This window comes from Rhincodon typus, unplaced genomic scaffold, assembly GCF_021869965.1.
Source record: "Rhincodon typus isolate 14 unplaced genomic scaffold, sRhiTyp1.1 hic_rhity00001770, whole genome shotgun sequence".
Lineage (NCBI taxonomy): Eukaryota > Metazoa > Chordata > Chondrichthyes > Orectolobiformes > Rhincodontidae > Rhincodon > Rhincodon typus.
Genome location: NW_025967408.1, coordinates 1 through 25,000, shown reverse-complemented (window position 1 = coordinate 25,000; position 25,000 = coordinate 1). Strand labels below are relative to the sequence as shown.

Here is a 25,000-nt window from a genome sequence, read left to right as displayed (position 1 = left end):
CACACGTCATCACCACCTTTCATCACAACTTCTAGCTTTCCACAAAAGGCTTGTGTGGCACAAGAGCTTTATCACGAAAGGTGCCTTCAGGTTGAACATCTCACAGGTTTCTCAGACACACACACATTTCATATAGTACTTTATAGATTTACTTCAACTCCAACTCCCACTACGCAGAACACTTCAACCCCTAACGCCCCGATACCACATTCTTTCTAGTACAAAAGCACATGACAATCTCCTCTCTGGGGATTGACATCTCTCCCTGTGTCCCGGAATGCAAGGAAAGTGCTCATGCTAACGTTTCTTAACACATCTCTCTTTCTACAGAAGAACAGAATGCACAGTAAGCATGGACTGCACCAAGATGGGGAGTTGGAATGCCTGACAGAAGGCTCCTGACCCTTTTTGAGAAATGGACTTTCAAGCAATGAGAGCGAGACTGTGCTCAAGGGGAGATTGGACACTGACAGCTATCCAGTGAGGCAGCCTCCATTTGCTGTTCATCAAGCAGCAGCATCTCAATAAAACGTTGGTGGCGGGGTGTAAGGGTGACCAATCACGGCACTAACAGATCTTGATGTTTTTCTATGCAGCCTCTAGATCCCACTCCCAGGCCAGGACCAAAAGAATTCGGGCCTAGCCCTGAGGTACATCTTTACCAGGCCCCTCGCAGCACACCTTTGACAGGGAACAGCCACAAGCTTCAGAGATCTCACTGTTATGGTCTTCTCCATACCCTCCGCCAGCACAGAGACATTTACAGGGTGATTTATCTAGAGTCGGCTCAGGGCCACTTTCTGGTGAGCACAGCCTTGAAAAGGGCCCACAGCCAGAGGAGGAAAATACTGAGCCCTCTGACCCTCCAGGGACTGCCAGAGAACAGGCTCCTACTGAGCCCAGTACAGATGATTTTCTGGGCTCAGCCATATTGGAGCTGATGGAGATGCCCAGACAAGCAAGTGGCAGTCTGGCAGAGCTGCCATGCATCACATGGAGCAGAGGGGCCTGCCCAAGTTCTGCCTGATGACATGCAAGAGGTGGTAGCCATCTCGGAGAGCCTGGTCCAGCAGAATAGTCAGTGTGTGCAGGATGTATACACTCCATTGCTCGAGCCACAGATGGTTTCATTCACTGACTACACGAGGGATGGTAAGGTGGTGCGAGGGACTTTGGCCATCCCTGGAGGGATAGGAGGGTGCCACTGCGAGTCCAAATTGAGGAGGATATGCTGTGCCATTTCTCCTGTACCCAGGACCCAAACCCCTCCAGCAGCTCAGGCTTCAGGCAGTTGCACCAGGAGACACCCTATGGTGTGCCCGCCAAGTCTTCTGAGCCAAGTTGGCAAAGCAGGCTTCCTCAAGCCCAGCTGGGCCTGCTGAGGTGCACTAAGGCAGAGCTGGAGGACAAGGATGGTGAAACAACCCTGAAGTTACTTTGGGTGTGAGAGTGGCAGCGTTACACTTTACACACACGTAGCAATTTGTATGACACCCCTGTGCTCATGCAAAATGTTTAAGGCTTATGATTATTCACGTCTTCCTTTGTGGGCTATCTTGATGGCTATTGACCATCGCACATGCTCACATTGCAAATCTTGTGCAGCATTGTGAAGAGCTCTGAGCCTCACATTCACTGCTGTCTTTTTGGAGGAACATAACCTCCTGAAAGCTGCTGGGCATTACACTCAGTAGGTGGGTTCTGGGAGTCAATCAGCATTGTTTAGCCCCTCAATATCTCGGTGATGGGTGAATGCTCCCCTGCAGGTCAAGATTTGACTCCCATGCATAGCTCCATACTGATGTACTGGCCAAGAAACCAAACAGAAGATACAAAGGAAACAAATTCATGTACAATATATGCAAAAACAAAATGTTTTAAAGGCAAATATCAAGCATTCCCTTCAGGGTGGGAATAGCTCTGCATAATGATTGTCTAAATTTTTCTTAAAGTATGAGCCAGGCAGATAATAGAGGGATACAGACTATGTGTAAGCAAATGGGATTAGCTTTGACGACATACTGGTCGGCATAGACATTGTGGGCCGAAGAGCCTGTTCATGTGCTATACTGATCTATATGTTCTTTATTTCTAATTGCCCACACACCTTAATGCAAAGTTGTTCGCCCTAAGATCTTGCTGATCCAAAGTTCTCTCAGGCCTTTCTGCATCATCTCACCACTGCTCTGACTTGAATTTAATCTTCTTCATCAGCGGTGACTCCTTCAGCATCTTCCTCAGACTCCCCTTCTTCACTGGTTGAGGATATAAGTGGCTGTCCATCTGCTCGTCTTCCAAGTTATGATCCTATTGTTGAGTGAGGTTGTGCTCGGTACAGCAACAATCACTATTGTGGAGACCGTGCTCAGTGAGTACTGGAATACTCCTCCTGAGACACCCAGACAACAGAAGCACATCTTCAAAAGACCAGCCACCTGTCCAGTGATAAGTCGTGGTGTGTGTATAGTTAGTACTGTAGCACTGTTCAGCGTCAGACAGGGCTGCACACTAGGATCATTACATCTTCTGGAGGTGTCCTTGTCACCCATGAGCCAGCCCTTGAAACGCTGCTGAGAATAAACCTTTTGAAGAACTTGGGTATTATGTAGAATGTAAACACTGTGGCAGCTCCTTGGATAATGGGTGCTCATCTGCAGGAATTGCTGTCTCTGACCACAATTGAGCTGGGCATTGAGAGAGTTAAATCTCTTCCCGGTTATGAATCTGGCTGGATGATGCCAGTGAAGTATGAGTGCCACATGGGTGCGGTCAATAGTCCCTTGGACCTGAAGGAACCCAGCAATGGGTGCTATTTCCACAGGCTCTGGATATCTGGGTCTAAGGTGAGCTGGACAAACTGTGTTGCTTTCCTGTGAATGGCATCAATGAACTCTTGAGAATGCCTTTATGTGTTGGGAGATGCCACACATGTCCCCACTTGAGATTTGAAAGGAGCGTCATAGTGTCAGTGACCCGCTTCTATTCTAGCCTCGGGTGACTGTCTGTGTGGAGTTTACGTATTCTCCCTGAGTGCTCCAGTTTCCTCCCACAGTCACAAAGATGTGGAGGCTAGGTGGGTTAGCCCTGGGAAATTCAGGGTTACATGGATAGGGTAAAGCGGTAGGTCTGGGTTGGATGCTGTTCAGGAAGAGGGGGTGTTAGTGTGGACTCGACGGGCTGAATGGCCTGCTTCCACAATAGGGATTCTATGAAATGTCATGGACACAGAAATTCATCTAATGCCCGCTTGCATGCTTCAGCTGAACCTGCCTCCAGCCAGTGCATTCCTAGTCCTAACCACCCACTGAATAATTTCTTATATCATCCTTGCTTCATTTGCACATCACTTTAAACCTATACACTCTTGTTCTTGTTCCTTTCACAGGCAGGAACAGTTTCTCCCTATCTACTCTCTCCAGCCCATCTGGGATTTTGAAAACCTCTATCAGATCTCAGTCTTCTTTCCTCCGAGAAGAACAGTCCCAACACCTTCAATCTCCCTTCATCACTGACGTTTCTTATTCCTGAAACAGGACGGAATGGTTGTGATGTTTTTGTCTTGTTTATGACTCCCTTTGTGATGCCATGTGCTGGTCACTCGGTTGGCACAGCCACTTCACCAAGTTGGCATACACTCTGAGGCTAAAGCTGCATGAAATATGGTGACATAGCCCTCAGTATCAGGGGTGCAGCATGTCTCTCTGTCTGCTGGAGGAGTGTGTGCAGGGTAGACCACCGATCATTTGACTCCTGGGAGAACTCAGAACCTCCTTGTGCTCCCAACATAGATCATTTCCACTCAGGGTCTCATGCCCGGCTACTGGTGCCATGTTGGTCACTGTCGCCGCCTTCCTAAGTAGGATGCAGCAGGACCAGACTATACCAGGAGCAGGAGCAGCTGGTACAGAGGGTGAGGAGCACCCAACTTAGGAAATGGGGGGTAGCTGCAGAGCCCCTCAAGATGCACAGTGTCCACAGCATGCCATCTGGACAAGATCACACTGGTTCATTTCATTTCCCAAGGATGGGGTCAGTACTAGCCTTGGCAGGAGGATTCAGGAACATAGCTGTCTCCCGCCAGGTGCAGGGTGCCATCGAATGTACCCGCTCCCCCCACCCCCGTCCCCCATGGCACTGAGAGGGCAGTGTCACAAAACTGCGGCATTCATCACCAGGAGGGTGTTCCATTCCATTCATGTTCAGGTGATCAGTGATCACTGTTCCCACTTCCTGGAGGTGTGTGCCCACGGCCCTGGAAGCTACCTCCTCTCCTACATCCTGGAGCACTCTCACGTACCCGGTGTGTTTGAGAGAGTCCAGCGGCCTTACAAAGCTGGTTACTGGGGGCAAGAGGTACCCACTGCGACCATGGTTCATGACACCATTGAGTAACGCCCAGACTGATGCAGACACAGGTACAATGCTGCCCTGCTCGACCAGGGCCACGCGGAGCAGATGGTGGAACTGTTGATGATGGGGTTCCACTGCTTCTACAGGACTTGGTTGGGAGGGGGGTAACGGGTGGCCCTCTGGTATAGTCTGGACAGAATGCCTGCTCCAATTGTGCAGGATGCTGCAGCACAAAGAGGTGATGGTGATAGATGCTAAGAAACCAGGGGAATGGGAGCATTCTTCCAAGGAGGAGCAGCATGAGGACATTGCAAAGGAGGAAGCTCTCCTTGTCCATGACAGAGCCCAACTGCATCGGGTGTTACAACCCAAACAGGATCTGACCGACGCTCGATCCCAGTAGATGGGAGCTGGGTGCAGCTGACCATTGTGGACTGTATAGGAGTCATTGGTCACCATGCCAACATTTGGTTTTCTTTTTAACCTTAACAAAACTGAACAACACTTGAGAAAAGTGAGATTTCAGAATCTGATGACTGTATAATGTGAACAGTGCAAGTATTCAGTATTGCACAGTATTGGATTACAGTCAGAGTTGAGAGCATCAGCAGTCATTTTGGTTTTTTTATTAAAAAAAGTCTTTCAAACACTGCTTTAGTGTTTCAGACACCTGGCACACCAAAGTATCAAACTGTTTAAAATGAGATCAGCAGGCACAGTCAATAAGAGCTGTCAGTGAAGTAATGACTGCAATTCTGGCTAACTCTGTGGAGGCATTCCCCTCTTTACATTTAACTTTTTTTTTTGCAATGGGAGTTTTTATTAAGTCTTTCATTGGCATTTGTTACTGGTTGCTTTTTCTGAAAGACTTGCTTTACAATTTTCCCACAAGAAAAGCTGATTCTGTGACTCAGCCATCTCTGAGGTTTTCAAATGTAAAGGATCCAGATTATCCATATCATCTTGAATTCTGGCCCATAAAACACTGCTCCTCTTAGAAAAACGTTTGGTTGATATTTTGCAACAGGCTCATTAATTAAAATACTGAGTAGTTTATTTGTTCTCAAATCAGAAAGACATTATCCATGAGTTAGGTCCCTGTTATAAATAAATAGGAAAATAATGCAAATTAATTCTTCGGTCCTCACAAGGTAAATATTTAAACATTAATGTGCAACTTTTAGTAGAGACTAATAATGAATGCTCCTGATATATAGACCATGTTTTTGTACTAAACCTATGCCCATTAAATCCAAGGAGATAAGTGCTGAGGGATGCAACATGTTCCTGTTTTCTGCTTTAGAAAAGTCTTGAAGGTGGCTCAGGTAGGAAATGGAACTATTCACCTTGGTGCAGTGAGGTTTGAATGGAATAGTAGCTGTTGTGAGGCTGTTTGAGATGTACCTTGTTATAATCCCAAAGGCAGGAATGTCCAAGATTGACTGACACTGGGGAATGGATACTAGTTATGTTTTGTTGAAAGGCTAATTGGGTGAGATCTCCAGTGTTATATAGGAGGAGCAAATCATCACTACGTTGGGGTTTCGAGATGTATAAACTGAATTAAAACTCTTGACTAGAAAATTATATACCTGGACTCTGTCTGACCACTCCTTAACCGCTGGCGTTTAACATACCTAACCTGGAAATGCTTGATGTGGACAGAAAGAGGTAATATTTCCCAGATAGGAAACTGACCAGATTTAATCGTTGCCTCCTCCTCATGTTTGCATCTTAATTTTTACTGGAATGTAAAGTCTAGGCAGGGCTGTAAAATGGTGCTTTACCTGACCTGTAAGCAAGGGGAGTTAAATAAATGTAATTGGCTTATGTATCTCCATTGAGCACATCTTGACTGATCTCTGCTTAAACTGCCTTAGTTCTAGCTCTCAAGAGCATGCACTATTGCACCAAGGTGACTAATTCCATATTACCCAGCTTCGTTGTTTTTCTGGGGTAGATTGTCAACTTAAAGCGAAGTGAGGAGTCAGTTTGTCATGTGGATCTAAATTCAAAGAAAATAGGTTCAGGTCAGGCAGCTGCTAAAGTAGGGCCCTTGTTGAAGAAGGGATTCTCAGTCTGTATATCAGGGTCAAATTCAATGCAGTTTCATGTACAGGTTATCAATACCTGGAAAACAATTACCACTCTGCAGTTAGCAGAAGGGATTCGGTGGGCTCCCGACTGGGGGATGAATGTGTTGGCTTGTTGCAAGCTGCACCACATTTTCACATTCAAATAGAACTGATATGCAGATTAGAAAACTATTAATTTTGCAGCTGTGCTTTATCAACTTGATCAACTCTTGCCACGATCCATCTACTTTTGCCTTCCTTGAAAGAGAATTTAGTGGCATCCCCTGAACCATCACCCCAGGTTAGTCTGCTCAATTACTATTTGTGTAAATGCATTCACAGGATGAGGGTGTCGCTGGCTAGGCCAGCACTTATTGCCCATTCCCAGTTGCCCAGAGAGCGGTTGAGAGTCAAATATATTGCTGTGGGTCTTGACTCACACGTAGGCCAGACCAGGTAAGAATGGCAGATTTCCTTCCCTAAAGAGCATTAGTGAACCAGATGGATTTTTTTCAACAATCAACAATGGATGCATAGTCATCATTAGACTCTTAAATCCAGACTTTTATTGAAATCAAATTCTACCAACTCCCCCAGCGGGTTTCAAATCTGGATCCTCAGAACGTTACCTGGGTCTCTCAGATTAATAGTCTAGTGATAAGACTACTAGGCTAATGCCTCCCTTTGTTTTACTACTGTTTATCCTGAAAGCCCTCCAGCTACTGCCATCTCGCTACAACAGGGATCTCCTTGGTCTCGTCTATGGGTTAAATATTTAAGCATTTAGGAAAATTCCAGTTTAGCTACTTATTACCAGATTCATCTCGAATGAAGCAAAACTTCCAAAAGTTCAACATCAGATCAATGGAAGGCATCGTCTCAGTACTAACCAATGAGCTGTGGTCCTGAATCTATAAGTCTCCCTGCAGTTTGCTTGATGGTGCATAAACTCAGCAATATATCCCCACCTGAGCTGATAATTCAACACCATACACCAATCCATCATCAAAGTTTACTGCATTTTCTTTTGGAACATTGTCTATCCAAATCCCAGACAATCACTTAATTCATCATGTCCAATCCCTGGACAAAGTTCCCCAATTTGTTAGAGGTCCAGACAGGATATCCTGAATCATTAAGCTTTCATGTGAGGAGGGACAAATTGATTCTCCTTCAATTACCCAACTACTCACTTTGTTGCAAAACACTAATTTTAAAATAGAGCCCTTCCCTTGTGGGTGGTGTTCTCTCAGACCCGATTGAGGTTGTGCTTTAAAAGGAGATGATTTAAACAGGTTTTTTTGTGTTAACAAAGAGTGAATTTGTTAGCTATTAAACAGAAGCATTAGTGCACAACACACATATACACAGACCTGAAATTGGTGGTGAGCCCAAAAATACAATGGTTTTAAAAAACAGATACACAAATCAGTCTTTGAACAGTTTGTGAACAGTGGGTGGCTTAATATTTCAACCATTGCAATAAAGGTTACTGGTAGCATTGACATTGGTAGTTGAACAGTCAGTTTAGAGATCCTGAGTTTTGCAGGTTGGTTGAGATTCTGCTGTTCTGATTCCTTTCGACCATGACTGAATTCCAGCATTCAGTGAGAAAGAGCGTCCTTTTGTTGTCCTAGATAATACAGAGTGGAGCTGGAGGAACACAGCAGGCCCGGAAGCATCAGAGACATTTGGGTCAGGACCCTTCTTCAGAAATGGGGAAGGGGAAGGGAGCTCAGAAATAAATAGAGAGTGAGGGGTGGGGCTGGGGAAAGTAACTGGAATGGTGATAAGTGAGTGCAGGTAGGGAGTGGTGGGGATTGGTCAGTGAGGTGGGAGGAGCGGATAAGTGGGAAAGAAGATGGACAGGTTGTGTTAGGTCAAGGAGGCGGGGATGAGAGGGAGGATTGGTCATGGGATGCGGCTGGGGATGGGGAGATTATGAAATTAGTAAAGTCCACATTTAGGCCATTGGGTTGTAGGCTCCTGAGGTGGAATATGAGGTGCTGCTCCTCCAGTTTCCGGGTGGCGTCATTGTGACACTGGAGGAGGCCCAGGATCGACATGTCGCCCAGAGAGTTGGAGGGGGAGTTGAAATGGTTCACGACCAGAAGGTGTTGTTGTTTGTCACGAACAGAGCGTAGGTGCTCCATAAAGCGCTCTCCGAGCCTCCCCTTCGTCTCACCAATGTAGAGGAGGCCACATCGGGAGCAGTGGATGCAGTAGACCGCATTAGCAGATGTGCAGGTGAACCCCTGTCTGATGTGGAAGGTTTGTTCGGTGCCTTGGATGGAGGTGAGGGGGGAGGTGTAGGGGCAGGTGTAGCACATGCTGCGGTTGCAGGGAAAGGTGCGCGGGGGTGGTGGGGCTAGTGGGGAGTGCGGAGCGGACGAGTGAGTCGCAGAGAGAGCAGTCCCTACAGAAGGCCGATAGGGATGGAGAGGGAAATATATCTTTGATTGTGGGGATTGTCCTGTCTCCTTTTGTCTAGTTGATTAATGAGGTGACTGCTAGCACTCAAAAGTGAGAAAGTCAATTTACCTGCAACACAGGGGACACTCAGTGTAATTCTTTGACTGTGTCCTTTATGGCATGCTATTGCTCAGGCACAGACCACTACACATGGATATCTTAGCCCACTGACACACACAAGAACATTCAGTCTGACTACCAGACTTGAGTTGTGTTGAACCTGGCTTTTAAACCTCTGCCCTTGTGTACTCTTCAAAAGCAAAAACATAAAATGGGCCCACAGTTTGGAACATAATCTTCAGGGGGTAGCTTGCTTTTGAGCAGGGGGTCATTAACCCCTTGATGCCCCTTTTGAAATCGTTGTTGTTTGAAGTCTCCTTCACATCTTTAGGTGAAAGTTAGTCTCACTTTCTGAATAGTAAGTTAATTTACATCCACAGCCATTTTTGACTATCAACCTTAATTTAAACAGAACATTTTGGAATTACAAGTCTTGCTACTAACCATCAGATACTGAACACTCATACAAGTCGTCATCATCACTTTGAGTTCCAGATTCTGAAGCACTTTCTAATGTAGTAACGCTCCCTCCATCCACATTAGGGTAATGTCGTATTCCTCAATTCATATTCCTTTATGAACTGTCACCATGCATTCCCACCAGGCTCACTAGTCCTGTAGTTTCAAGCTAATCCGGAATTCTGTCTTCTTTTTAGAATTGCTTCCAAAGCTTTTGCCCCATTTTGGTAATCATTTCCAACCTGGCATCCCAGCCGAAATTTTTCACCCACTCAATTCTCAATCACTCCTAGATCTCCATTCCTTCTGGCCCACATCAAAGACTGATCTTTTGGCTATGTCCATGCCCTCTGAAATATTCTTTCAACACTGCCACAATACACTGTTTTACCACTTGGTGCTAAATGTTCATAAACTGATTCAAAATCTCCTTTTTTTAAACCCTCCTTTACATTCCAGTGCCGCTCTCACACTCCCCACACTTTCTTATCTTCCCAATGTGGCACTTCTTCTCCCGATCCTATCAGCCTCATTGATCTTTTAAAGTTGTTGTTGCCACTTGATGTGCCTTTTGATGTTTTGACTCTTACAAATTAACATTATTTCATGGGTAGTAATGAATAGTTGTTTAGCCATCTGTTATATAATTTATAAAAACACATATATTTAAGCTTCAAGGATATTTGTGAAGGATACATCGCCTGGAGAGAAAATTGCAAACAAGTTTCGAAATGAGCTTTCATTTCCACTTCTAAGCCAGTGGTATCGCTGGTAAATAGAAAAGATGCAAAAATTATTTTTGTTGCTTGCTGCTGAAACATTACATTTTTTTTTGATATTCATTTCTGTTTCCATTTTGCTGTATCTATTCACCAGAATCTTTGCTAGGTGTACTTTTTTAAAAAAATTAGACTGGATTATTCATTTAGAGTTAGTTTTCCCATTAAAGCTGATGTAATCACATAAAATGTTTCCTGAAATGTTGTCATCTGGTAAAATGAATCAGTTTGGAAGTTGTACTAGTTGAACTGAATTTACAAAAAGGAACAATTTCATGAAATTATCGTTTGATTTGAAAGCTATTGTTTCAATGATAGAAATGGCAATTCAGTTCCTTTAAATCTTCGCTGGGGTGAAATTGATGTGATATCCTAGTTTCGGTTGTCACTTGTTAACAGCTTTTGTTTTAACACCCTGTTAGTTGTCACGCAAAGGGCTCAATTTATAGTGAGGTATGACCTAGATTTTATAATGCTCAAATTAACAAAATGTGTGCAGTCATAGACCTGAAACTTGCAAGATTGTAAGACAATGGCATAGTGTAAGATCAAACTTCCTTGATGGCTTCAGTATCAGCCTCCATTCATATAGTTCCTTTATGAAAACTGTCTTAAGTTTTCAGAGACTCGTGAATGAATGTCCTTGCTTTGTTCCCCCAATGAAGTACTTCTTGTTTAAACAATACATTGTTCTCCAGCTTCACCTTCTTGAATTTCTAAAATTATCACAGAGATACCAACCTCCTCTTTGCTCATTGAAAACAGATCTCTCACTCACTCACATCTTTTCAGTCTGCTGTTTCACTCTTGTTTGGCACTATTTTCTATCAGTATGTTGTCTGCAGCTGAGGATTGCTACAACAAGGCGCGTAGACAACGGGTTCGGTAAGTGAAACAGACCAGAACAATTTCAGAAAAAGTAATCAGCACCAAGCTCACCAACAATGAGCAAGAAACTAGGTAAAGTAACAAAAGCTGCCACAGTTCCCAAAGTGCTTCACATGAGCACTATCAGGCATGTAAGGAGATACTAAGTCAGGTGGCCAAAAGCTTGGTTAGTAGGCAGGCTGAAGGCATGTCTTAAAAAAAGAATGAGGTTGTCAGGTTTAGGCCTAGGATGTTAAATCCGTGGCCACCAATATTGGAGCAAAAGAAACTGCAAATGTAGAAGAGGCAAGAATTGACAAACACAGAGATCCGGAAGAGGGAGATGTCTTTTCTCACTTTCTGCAACTAGCTAAAGCAAACACTTGAGATATTTTCACATCCTGTGTTGAGAGTGGGATGGCTGCCATGTTTTATTGGTAGTGAGATGCTATCAATCGGAAATGTCATCATGCTTTGTTTGCCTATAGAATAACAACGACCAGACTCCTAAAGTCAAGGAGAGTCCAGCTCTTAAACTCAGTGAAGACTTAATCACTAGAAACTTGAAGTGACAAACATGATGTAAGAGTAAATGATCTCCTGCAGTATGTTATGATCCCAGCTTCATGGATTATATTTCTTTTCCTTAACATGGTGGTCTTTCACTGAACGATAAGTGTAAAGGTAGGCTGCAAATTTGCTTTTAACAATAAAACAGAAGTTTATGACACAAACAAAAGAAAAATAAAACAAACTAAGCTATCCACATGTAACACAATTTAAAAAATTTCTGGCATCTGGGAAAACAAAATCCAAACCACTCCCCTAACACGATCACTTCACAATTCATCAAAATCCAGTGAAATTTCCCTTCCTGTCAAATCTGTAGGTTGATTTAACTGTTTTTTACCCCTGTTCCAGTACTGTGAGCAGTGAAGCATTTTTCTTTTGACTTGTACAACTGAGATTTTAGATTTTCTCAGCTTCAAATAATGCATATTTCTAACCAAACATTCCTGGTTTGCAAGTTTGCAGAAATTGTGCTCCTTACACTGAGCTAACTTATTCCCTTTGACAGCTGGGAACAGACCCCTCCTTCTCGGAGAAACTATTCTTACGTTCTGACTTTAGTTAGGTCTTCTTGAACTGGAGAAGCTTGTAATAGAATTTTTAAAAACTTGCTTGGCGTTGGCTAATGACTTAATGTTTTGACTGTGTCTGCTGATACTGAAGACACATGTTTAAAAAAAAATTGGCAAACACATATCAATATATTTTTACATGCAATTCTTTTCATTGTTAAATGTAAAAAAGTGTCAACTTGACTGTTTAGAACAAAATTTTGTACTTTTTTAATTTCACATGCGCAGAATAAGAAAAAGTAATTGCTGACTGTGCATGCTAACTTTTATCAGTTGATTGTTGATGTCAGAAAACATTTCTTTTCATGTCATTAAACTCCCAACATTTAAACAGACTCCTATTAACCCTCCAAAAGGACTTTAGTCATCTGCACTCTGATACACACTGGGACAATTGATTTTAAAGTGAAGGTTTGAATAAGACTGACCTAATTAATAATTAAACTTCTTTCATACCCACATGCCACCACAGAGTCATAGATGATTTTGTGATGGTATGCAGGTGTGAAGAAGTTTACTATAAACAATGACAATTTTTTTGTATATATCTAAATCACGGATTTTTTGCAATATACTCAAAGTTGCTCTGCAATATACCTTTAAAACTTGTGTAATTTATGTTATGGTAAATTAAAATTACTGACAAAGTGCATTTCCTATTCACGAATTCCCTCCATTCCTGCCCACTCCTATTTTCCTTAACAATGTTCATGGAATAACATGCAAAGCATACAGAGTCGTAGAGTCATACGACACAGAAACAGATCCTTCGGTCCAACCAGTCCATGCCGAACATAATCCCAAACTAGTCCTACCTGCCTGCTCCTGGATCATATCCCTCCAAACCTTTCCTATTCCCGTATCTATCCAAATGTCTTTTAAACATTGTAATTGTACTCATATCCTCCACTTCTTCAGGAAGTTCGTTCCACACTTGAACCACCCTCTGTATAAAATGTTGCCTCTTTTTAAAATCTCTCTCCCCTTACCTTAAAACTGAGTCCCCTAGCCTTGAGACTCCCTCATCCTAGGGAAAAGACAACTACCATTAACTCTATCTATACCTCATTATTTTATAAACTTCTGTCAGGTCGCCTAACTTCCTACGCTCCATTGAAAAAAGTCCCAGCCTATCCAACCTTTCTTTATAACTCAAACCTTCCACACCCGGCAACATCCAAGTAAATCTCTTCTGAACCTTCTCCAGCTTAATAATATCCTTCCGATAACTGGGCAACCAGAACTGGACGCAGTATTCCAGAAGATGCCTCACCCATATTCTGTACAACCTCAACATGACTTCCCAACTCCTATACTCAAAGGACTAAGCAATGAAGGCAAGAGTACCAAACGCCTTGTTTAACCACCCTGTCTATATGTGATGCAAACTTCAAGGAATTATGTACCTGCACCCCTAGGTCCCTCTGTTCTACAACACTACCCAAAGCCCTACCATTAATTGTTAAGCCCTACCCTTGTTTGTTGTACCAAAATGCCATGCCTTCATTTATCCAGATTGAACTCTATCTGCCATTTTTCAGTCCATTGACCCATTTGATGAAGATCCCTTTGTAATCTCAGAAAACCTACTTTACTGTCTCTTATGCCACCAATTTTGGTGTCATCCTCAAACATACTATAACCACATGTCATAGGAGGCTGTATTAATTAAGATAATCTGTTATCTCAAACTGTGACTCGTTCAAAGCTCATATGAGAGGCTCGCAATATACAATACAGAATGAAGTGTCCCAGTACCTCCAGTGCTGACTACAAATATCAATACATTATAAATCTTCCACAAACCTGTTGAAAAATGCCTTTTTATTTTCTTTATTGCCTTTATTATCAATCCTAGTAGTTTTTAAAATTCTCAAGCAGTGACATAACGCCAAACGCAGTAGTTATTATCTTCTTGGCACCTCCATCATTCAACATAAAGGACATAATGCTACCTCTGGGTATGATTCCATCAGTTGAGGCCTCCATTGCTACTATATGGAATGTAAGAATTCTAATGAGAGCTATCAAATTAAACAGTCAGAGCAAATAAAACTTACATTTATACATAACAACTTTCACAGCTTCTGAAAGTTCAATTCACAGCCAGGGAATTATTTTTGAAGCCTACATACTATTGTTTTATAGAAATATATGGCAACCATTTTATGCACAACAAATTTCCCATGAAACCCACGAAAACAAGCTTGTGGTAAAAATGAGCACAGCACTAAGATGCCCAGGAATTCAGATTCATATCCTCCTCCAGAATTATGTTCTACTTTGCACCATGTTCCACACAGATTGTGAATACAGCCTAGACTTCCCTTATTCTCTTGCAGTATATATTGGGAGAAGCACAGGGAAGTGGGATTTACGAGAGGAATGCTATAAGAAGAACTTCAGCGATTACATGTTTTCAGGCTTGTTTGAATTTGTTTTGATATTATTATTTGATATTATTAAGGATATTATGAAGCTGGAGAAGGTTCAGAAGAGATTTACTTGGATGTTGCCGGGTGTGGAAGGTTTGAGTTATAAAGAAAGGTTGGATAGGCTGGGACTTTTTTCAATGGAGCGTAGGAAGTTAGGCGACCTGACAGAAGTTTATAAAATAATGAGGTATAGATAGAGTAGTTGTCTTTTCCCTAGGATGAGGGAATCTCAAGGCTAGGGGACTCAGTTTTAAGGTAAGGGGAGAGAGATTTTAAAACATTTGGCAGAGCCCAAATACAAGAGTGAGGGATTAGCGCAGAAACACAATGTTATTAAAAGACTTTTTAATTGTGAAAGAATCCCACATTAACCGTAAGTCCTATTATTTCGGAATAGGATTGGTGAATAGCAAATTACAGCTAATTTAAGCTTGATTGAATGGTGCCACAAAGTGTGTTTAATCATTATTCTTTATCCAAAATTGGCAATGTTTTACACTTGGCTTTGCCTTCTATTTCAAACTAATGAATGGCAATCAATTTATCTTTGAAATTTAATCAGCCAGGTGAATGATCCATCTCGACCTTCTCCAGTGGTCCCCAGCATTACAGATACCGGTCTTTGGGTAATTCAGTTCGCTCCCATGATATAAAGAAATGGTTGAAGGCACTGGATACTGCAAAGGCTAAGGGCTCTGATAGCATTCTGGCAATAGTACCAAAGATCTGTGCTGCAGAACTAGTTACACCCTGAGCCAAACTGTTCCAGTACAGTTACAACATTGGCATCTACCCAATAATGTGTATTATATTGCCTGGGAGTGTCCATGAAAAGTTGAATAGATCCAACCCAGCAATTACCACCCAATATGTCTAATTTGAATCATGAACAAAGTGGTAGACGGAATTGACAGCAGTTTTATCAAATAGCACTTGCAAAGCAATAACTTACTCAGTGACATTCAGTTTGTATTCTGCCATAGTCACTCTGCTCCTGATCTCATTTCAGCCTTGGTCCACACATGGACAGCAAAGCTGAACTCCAGAGCAGAGGTGACGGTCACTACACTTGACGTCAAGACAGCATTTCACCCAGTACAACATCCAGGAAGCCTAGCAAAACTGGGGTCAATGGGAATGGCTGATGCATAGCAGATGAAGTATAATGTGGATAATGGATGAGATTATCCACTTTGGTAGCAAAAGCAGGAAGGCAGATTATTTTCTGGATGGCAGTAGATTGGGAAAGGAGGCAGTATAATAAGACCTGCATATCTTTGTACATTAGTTGCTGAAAGTAAGTATGCAGGTACAGAAGATAGTGAAGAAGGCAAATGGTATGTTGATATTCATAGCAAGCAGATTCAAGTACAGGAATGTCTTCCTGCAATTGTACAGGGCTTTGTTGAGACCAAACCTGGCACATTGTAAGCAGTTTTGGTCTCCATGGAAGGAGCGCAACAAAGGTTTACCAGACTGATTCCTGAGATGTCAGGACTAACATATAAATAGACCGAATTGGTTATGGTTATATTTACTGAGATTTAGAAGAATGAGGAGGGATCTCATGGTAACCTAAGAAATTCTAGTCCAGTTCAGTTTCTGGTCAAAGAACAGAAGTTTTATCCCTTGATATTGGGGGTGTGTACTGCTTCAGTATTTGGGGAGTTGCAAATGATGTTGAATAGTACCTAATCATTAGCGAACATCCCCACTTTTGACCTTGAGTTGAGGGAAGACCATTGATAAAACAGCTGAAGCTGGTTGGGCCTGGAACACTACCCTAAGAAACTCTTGCAATTATTTCTTCAGACTGAGATGAGTGACGTCCAACAAACCACAACCATCTTCCACTATGCCATGTATGACTCCAACCAGTGGTGAGTTTAAACAGGGTAAATGCAGGAAGAATGTTGCCAAATAACAGGTGTTCCAGGACAAGGGATCAGAGTGTAAAGATATGGGATAGACCATTTAAGATGAAGACTAGCAAAAATTTCTTCACCCAAAGAGTGATGAATCTGTGGAATTCACAGCCACAAAAAATGGTTGAGGCCAAAATATTGAATGTTTTCACGACTGAGTTAGATATAGTCCTTAAGGCTGAGAGGATCAAAGGTTATGGGCAGTGTATTGAGTTAGATGACCAGCCAGAATTGTAATGAATGCCAGAGCAAGCTCAAAGGGCCAGATGGCCTACAACTGCTCCTATTTTCCACGTTTCTATGAATCGAGGGAAAACTCTCCACTGGTTGGAGTCATACATGGCACGAAGGAAGATGGCTGTGGTTTGTTGAAGGTCTCTCATCTCAGTCTGGTGATATGATCGCAAGAGTTTCTTAGGGTAGTGTCCTAGGCCCAACCAGCTTCTGCTGTTTTATCAATGGCCTTCCCTCAACTTGAGGTCAGAAGTTGGGATGTTCACTAATGATTAGATACTGTTCAGCACTATTTGCAACCGCTCAAATACTGAACCAGTCCACACCCCCAATATCAGGGGGTAAAGGTTCTGTTCTTTGAGCAGAAACTGAACTGGACCAGTCGTATACATATTGTGGCTTCAAGAACAGGTCAAATGAAAGGAAGTGAATAACTTGCTGCAAAATTCCTGTCTTCCCAAAACCTGTCCAACCATCTACAAGGCATAAGTCAGGAGTATGATGGAATACTCTCCATTTGCCTGGATGAATGCAGCATCAACAATACTCCAAAAGCTCAACACCATCCAGGAGAGAGCAGCCTGCCTGATTTGTACCTCATCCACACCATCAACATTCAATCCCTTCCCCACCAATACACAGTGACAGCAGAGTGTGCCATTTACAAGATGCAACACAGTAACTCACCAGTCCTCCCTAGACAGCACCTTCCAAACCCGCAACCTCTAGCATCCAGAAGGTCAAGAGAAGCAGATACATGGAGGTGCCACTATTTGCAAGTTTCCCTCAAAGTCACACGCCATCCTAACTTGGAACAATACTACAATACTGTCACTGGATCAAAATCTTGGAACTCCCTTCTGAACAGCACTATGGGTCTCTAGAATTAATCTTTCAAGTCCAACATGACTCTTCCTCAGAACCCTAGTCTTTGACAATATATTTGTTGTCAGTCAGACAGTGCAACCACGGAATCCACTACATGTGCCAACAGTCTGGCTTAATTTAATGGAGGCTGTGGTACAGTGTCAATATATCACTGGACCTAGTAATCCAGAAACTTGTGTTCATGTTCTGGGGAACATGAGTTAAATTCCTCCCAATGCAAATGGTGAAGTTAAATTTAATGAAAAATCCGGAATCGATCAGGAGTCTTATGGTGACCGTGACACTATTGTCAAACCTTTCTTTGTAAAAAAAAAGTTCACTAATGTCCTTTAGAGAAAGAAATCTGTTGACTTTTCTTTGTCCATTTGTCTTGTGAACTCCAGAGCCGTTGCAATGTGGTTGACGCTATAATTGCTGCCCTTCATATTTGTAACATTTTTATGTAAAGGCTTTATGTTTGCATTTGGAAATTGTGTAGATCTTTTTCTTCTACGCTGAGGTTGTTGAGCATCCAGCATTCCTTTTGTACGTTTGAAAACTAGTTTAACAAGTAAACATGTGCGAAAAGCATCTCCTAAGTGACTACATCCTGTTTTTGTTAATCAGCTAGGGTAAGCTTAAACAAACAAAAGTGTTCGATCATTCTTTTCCCAGTGTCATTCATCGAAGATGTGTCCCATTAATGTGCCTTCACTTTATTTAGGCACAAATAAAACTTTCATTTGCTTTCTCCTTGTTATTCTTCTATTATATAGTAATTGTGGAAAACTGGGTGTATTTCTGGTAAAATGTCCTGTCAGAAAATTGCTAAGATGTAACATTTTCTTTTCGAACAGGAAATTCATAAATCCACCAATGTGGTTTACCAGTCCCATCATGTTAGTCGAAACAAGAGAGGCCAAATAGTTGGTACCCGCAGTGGATTCCGTGGTTGTACGGTCTGGCTGACAGGTAATGTAATGTCTAAGACTAGGGTTCCAGAGAGGCGTTGTATTGGAGTCCATGGTCATTCTGTTTCTGTCTCCACAGATACCAGGCCCTACTGAGTTTGTCCAGCATTTTCTGTTTTTATTGTCTATGACTATTTCTGAGTACGTGTGATTTCGTCAACACGACAAAGGTAAGGATGTCACATTCTTCACTCTACAACTTTGCATTAATCTTATAATAGCCAAGACAAGAAACCAAGTGCCCTGTACTCTTCCAGTTGGCTTATGCAGCACATGCAAATGCAGTACTGTTCTGATCCTGATTCTGCTCATGCTCCTGAAACTACAGCTCGAGCCTGCAGCTCCAGAACTGGGGAGGGAGGACAGGTAATCTCAGACTGACGGAGAAGTGAGAATCAAATTAATGGGAAGGACAATGTTGCCTGGAACAGTGGTGCTGGCACCATTGCCTTTGAGAGTAAGCATGCAGAGTAATATAGACATGGTGATTGTACTTGTGGATCTTTCCTTGATGAATTTTAGGAAGCTCATTTCAACCCAATTGACATCAATACTTTCTGTTCAGGTCTATCAGGTGCTGGAAAGACCACCATTGGATTTGCATTGGAGGAGTACTTGGTAACCCACGGTATTCCCTGTTACTCTTTGGATGGAGATAATATCAGACAAGGACTGAATAAAAACCTGGGGTTCACCTCTGAGGACCGTGAGGAGAATATCCGGCGTATTGCTGAGGTGGCCAAACTGTTTGCAGATGCTGGTCTTGTCTGCATCACTAGCTTCATCTCTCCCTTTTCAAAGGTAAGCTCATTGGAAGGAAGTGTTATGGACATGAGAGGGCTGGCTGTCCTTTCTCCTACATCTTGTCAGACTGAAGTCAGTGCATTTTAAAACAAATGTTTAACCCCTGAGTTCCATAATTTCCAGAAGCAGATAACAGTTAGGTTTTCTTGTAAGCTTCACAAGAAAGAGAAATGTTAATAACTTAGCACACAAATGTGTAAATGACCACACCGACTCGCACAGACATACGGATATACCCGCACTCAAGAAAAGATTGCACTTACAGAATTAATATGCATTTGGCCTCAGGATTTCAAGCATTCTGTCTTCCACTTGTCCTGGGTTGAAGACATTTCCGTTTGGTTTAACGCCCTTTTGAAAGGGAAATCTGCCATTCTTAGCTAGCCCGGCTTGCCCCTACATGTGACTCCAAACGCACAGCAATGTGGTTGTCTCTTAGCTGCCTTCTGGACAGTTAGGGACAGGCAATGAATGTTGGCCTAACCAATGATACCCTGATCCCATGAACAAATAAAAATAAAAATTATGTCTCATACATTCAGATAGGTCATTTGTATTTAAGTGACTTCATAAAGCCTTGGCCAGACATGAAGATTAGCTTAGAGAGCTATAGTTCCACATGTGCCAGCAGGAAAGAAAAGTCACCTGATCCCTCAACTCCACGTTCTTTCACAGCAATGTGGCTCTTTTGGGTTTAGACTTCATAAATTCATATTTAGCTCCTACATTCTTGAGGAGTGAGCGTAACAGAAGAAAATGACATGTTCCATTATGTAAGTTCATTTTGGGGTTTCCTATCCTCCAGACAAGCAAATTAATCATATATATTGAGGTCGCTGACCATCATCCTCTTTAAACAATGTCTAATTCAACACATCAGCAGTATGCTTTGAATAACTTGAATCTGAATCTCAACAACGTGCACAGGTTTTCTGTAAACTGTTGCTGTTGGCCAAAGTTTTTGAGAGGAGGGAAAATGCCAGCTGGGAAGGAATATCCCAAGTATCCTTGGGATAAATGAAGGCTGAACATTTTATGGTACTATAGAGCTGTCAGTAGAATAGGTTTATCCAATATCCTGGTCAAAAAGGAATGTTTGGGTCTCAAAAACAAGGAGTAGAAGAGAGGAGTGGTACACCTATTGATAGCTGCAGATATACTGACTTCCTCCATATACAGCTACTGTACATTGGAAGGTTAACTATCAATATACCAAAGTCTTTTTTACATAGCATATGCAGGAGAGGTGATGGTCTAGTGGTATTGCCACTAGTCTTCTAATCTCAAGACCCAGGTGATGTTTTGAGCATCTGGGTTCAAATCCTGCAACAGCAGATGGTGAAATGTGAATTCAGTAATAATCTGGAATTAAGACTCTAATGATGACCGTGAAACTATTATTGGTCGTTTGAAAAACCCATCTTGTTCACTAATGTTCTTATTGGAAGGTAAGCTGTTATCCTTACCTGCTCTGGTCGACATGTGACTCCAGACCTACAGCAATCTAGTTGTCTCTTAACTGTCCTCTGGCCAGTTAACAGACAATACATGTCGACCTAGCCAACGATGCCCAAATCCTGTGACTGAACAAAAAACATTTAAAAATTTAGCATCAATTTCCATGGGAAATTGGTATGTTTCTGAAATCCACCCTTCAGTTTGAAAAATCAACATTTTTCAGAAATATTTTAAGAAATGCTGGGTGCATCCTTTCCATTGACCCTTACTTCCTGAATTTCAGATTTGATAAATGATTGTTTACAATAATTGTTGGATGAAGAAGCACATGTAACTGTTCTGTCAATTTAAAAGAAACTAATGTCCAAACTTTTCTTCTCCAACAGTTAAATGCCAATGTAGAAAGAAGCAAATTGATTTTTAAGCTATTACGTTCAAATGTTTTAGACAAAGTCATTTAGGAGGCAGGCAATTCATTTAAGCCTTCATTACAATGCTCACTATAAATGGGTGTTTTAATTATTAAACCCCTAACTAGCTCTTGCATTAACATGTTATCATGAAAAGCTGAGGATATATATGAAATATATCCATAGAAATGATCAGACAGAACGTTTGCTGCTGACTTCAAGTGGCTTTGTGTATTGTTAACAGGACATGTTCTAATAAACACCACTTAAAAAACATACATGTGAAATATTGAAAAGGGCAATGTTATCTTAAACCATGGAGTACAATTAAAGCAACCTGATTGATTTATTATCTGAATAATTTACTTCAGCACAATATAGATATTTCCTTGGTTGACCGGATCACAAGACAGGGTCAGTGGCCTCTGAAAACCATTGCAAATAAACAGTGTTAATTTGGTATGTTCATTTATATCTTCAGGATCGTGAAAAAGCAAGAAAAATTCATGAGAACTCCAGACTTCCGTTTTTTGAAATCTTTGTCGATGCTCCTTTAGATATCTGTGAAAGTCGTGATGTGAAAGGTCTCTATAAGAAGGCTAGAGCAGGAGAAATCAAAGGTATCACTCTCATACAGTGTTATCAATGAAGGGATCTTGTGATAATACCATCAACTCAATGTTCTGTGATGACTGTGAGACTTATCTCTACTACTGCAAATTATAGCTTTGAGAATTGTTGATGGTTATCAGCTAATTGGAGAGATGTTGCAAGAGTATCTGCACAGCAAACATGCAGCCCCATTTTATGTGGTGAAACAATGTTCATTTAACATGGCTATCAGTAAGACATGTTAAAAAAATGTATTAGTATTTCACTTCTAATCTGCAGCATGACCTTGCATTAGCTTTGCAAAGAGAATGCAGGAATATCAAACAACTGCAGTCAAAGTTGCACTGATTTTGAACTCTGAGCAGAGAGACAAAACAAATCTTAGAAAACTCTTAGTAAGGAAATGACCATCCCACTTTAATGTCCAAGGGGACAAATTAACTCTTCTGTCCCCTTGCTGTAGTGTGCATTCATGAATGCCAGGTTGACACTTTCCCAATCCTGGATCCAGAATTTTCAATATAGTTTTCAATACAACCCAAATGTCTATGCTTCATGAGTCTCTACCCACCTATTTCATCTTATAATATGCCTTGATGGTCCTTCCTCCCTCATAGATAATTCTAAACATTTCTTGAGTTCTCGTGCTGCATTATTCACCTCAGCAATCCCATAAGGTAGTGAGTTCCATATTCTAAACACTCTTTGGGCTAAAAGATTTCTCCTAGATTCCTGACAGGATTTATTAGTGACTATCCTACTCTTATGACCCTGGGCCAGAGTGGCAGGATTTCTTGCACCAATAAAACCATAAGACACCAGAGCAGAATTAGGCCATTCAGCCCATCGAGTTTGCTGCTCCATTCGATCATGGCTGATATGTTGCTCACCTCACTGCAATGTCACAGCTTTCTGGCTCCAGCAGCACCATTAGGGCAGGTGACCATACTGAGACTGCATCTAGTCCCAGAAAGCAAACAGCTAAGAGCCTACCAATAGGGCCAAGTTGGGTGACACTGCTGGGACATGGCAGGGATCAGGAACATTGTTGCAAAGAATCTGGGGAGCGGGACAGTGGTAACCTCCATGAGGTAGACCTTGGCATGATAGGGTGGTGGGGGTTGGGCTCTAATTAGAAATGGAGGCCTGTGAAGCAGACACACACCCCACCCCTTTGCTGTCTAGCCTCCTGAGTGTCTGCCACCCATCCTAGTCACCAACCAACTCCCACTAAATAAGGATTTGTGGCCAGTGCTAAGTGGCTCTTAAGTGACCTTTAATTGACAACGTAAGAGCCTCAATTGGGGAGAGGGTGGATGGGTCACTTTTAGGCTTGTTGTTTTGGCCATAGAATTGCAAGGAGGTCAGGGATGGGCAAGTAGGTAGCAAGAAAACCACTTGTAAAATTTGGCAACACCTCCCTCAAAAACCCTTCCACTGCACTGACTGCAAATACATGGCCCCAGAAATCTAACGTAAAAATATGAAGTTCTACTCCTGCATTTAGATGGCTCCACAAGTGGAAACATCTTCTACCCCAGGAAACACTTTCCCTACTAAACTAGCACTCAGCTTTTTCTTTTTAAGGATCATGAATGTAGCTCAGGCCTTATCACTACAGGTGCAAACAGACAATTCGCATGTTCTACTTTTCAGGTGGAATATAAAGTCTGAGACCCAGTTTTCTAGACCATTGCATCATGTTCAGTACACCACTTCTGGGGCCAGGGTGTGACCTGGGCTCACTCGTGCAAGCACAGAAATCCTTCTTAAATTACTGCGGGCATCACAATGAAAGCTGATGCTGTTTTTAACTGACATTCACTCTGGGTACAAATTGAGAGCAGAAACCCATGTTTGAGTTGTCCCCTAGCCCAGTGTCTCCAAGTTAAATTGCCTTGCTCTGTCCTTCTGCCCCAGTTTAGACAGCTAACTCAGCAGATGGGAACTTTTGATTTGTGTAATAGTACACCAGTGACCTTGTAATCCATTGGACCCTCAGAGGAGGTGAATGGTTGGCGTTATATAGTGTTAGATAAGCTGTTTTATTTGAAAGTTTCAGGTCAATAAGCAGCTTAAGGATCTGCATATGCATATCTTCAAGTCACAGAGTATTCTCTAGTGCCTCATTCAGTTTATTTTATTCATTTGTTTAGGATTTACCGGCATTGATTCAGAATATGAGAAGCCTGAAAGTTCAGAGCTGGTGCTGAAAACAAACCTCACATCTGTGAATGAATGTATCCAACAAGTTGTAGAGCTTTTAGAAGAGAGGGTAAGTAAAATGTTCCAGTATAGTTGGAAGTTATGCCTACCTTGCTAAAGACAAAATAACAGCTTACAAGCCAACAGCCGTTAATAGCTGACATTTTTAAAAATATTTCTAAAAACACACAAATAATGAGAGACAGGAAAAGATCCTTTGGCCCATCTTGTCTCTGCTGTGAAGCTACATTGCTTTGTATTTTACATACGATACATTCCTGACCCCATCCAAAACCATGGGATCCACCTGGAAAAGTGAAAATCCAAGATAATGTAAGGAAAGAAAATCAGGAATTCCCTTTCTGACCTGCTTTGGCAGTCAAAACCAGACCAAATTACTCTGGCCCCATACAAACAGAATAGTATTTTTCTATGTTAAATATTATTCACCAATCTAGCATCCAATCTCTCAACTGATCAAGAACTGTTTGTAGTAAGTCAAGCAAATGTAGTTTCTACAGACATTCGCTCAGGTCTTGGTATCATCTGCAACTTACGGGTAGTTCCCATAGTACCATGATCAATAATAAGGTCAGTGATAAAATTTGTTCCAAGAAAAATAAAGAAAATGTTGTGAAAAAATTAATTAACTTCAGTTTCTTTCTTTGCTAGTGGAGCAGCATTCAGGATAAAAAAAAGCATTTTAGTATTTTAACTTGCTGTTTGGTAATGTGAGCTTGAGTATTGTTAAAAAAGACACATTTTGCCGAAGGTTTTAATCTTGAAATCATCAAGATAATCGCAACAATATCGATGTAAAAGGGAACAACATGTTACATTGTATGAGAAAAGAATACCGATCAGTTGGCAGATGA

The 25,000-nt window shown here is 41.8% G+C and overlaps 1 protein-coding gene across 1 annotated transcript; it reads left to right on the top strand.

Annotated features, from left to right (window-relative positions):
• Positions 1 to 596: 596 nt before the first annotated feature.
• On the top strand, positions 597 to 24,872 carry LOC125481336 (bifunctional 3'-phosphoadenosine 5'-phosphosulfate synthase 2-like; the record flags this gene model as incomplete). Its single annotated transcript, XM_048592770.1, has 5 exons — positions 597 to 650; positions 18,523 to 18,637; positions 19,202 to 19,437; positions 21,790 to 21,928; positions 24,077 to 24,872. Coding segments are annotated over 5 exons (711 nt in total), but the record flags the coding sequence as incomplete, so codon positions are not given.
• Between the last annotated feature and the right edge of the window lie 128 nt (positions 24,873 to 25,000).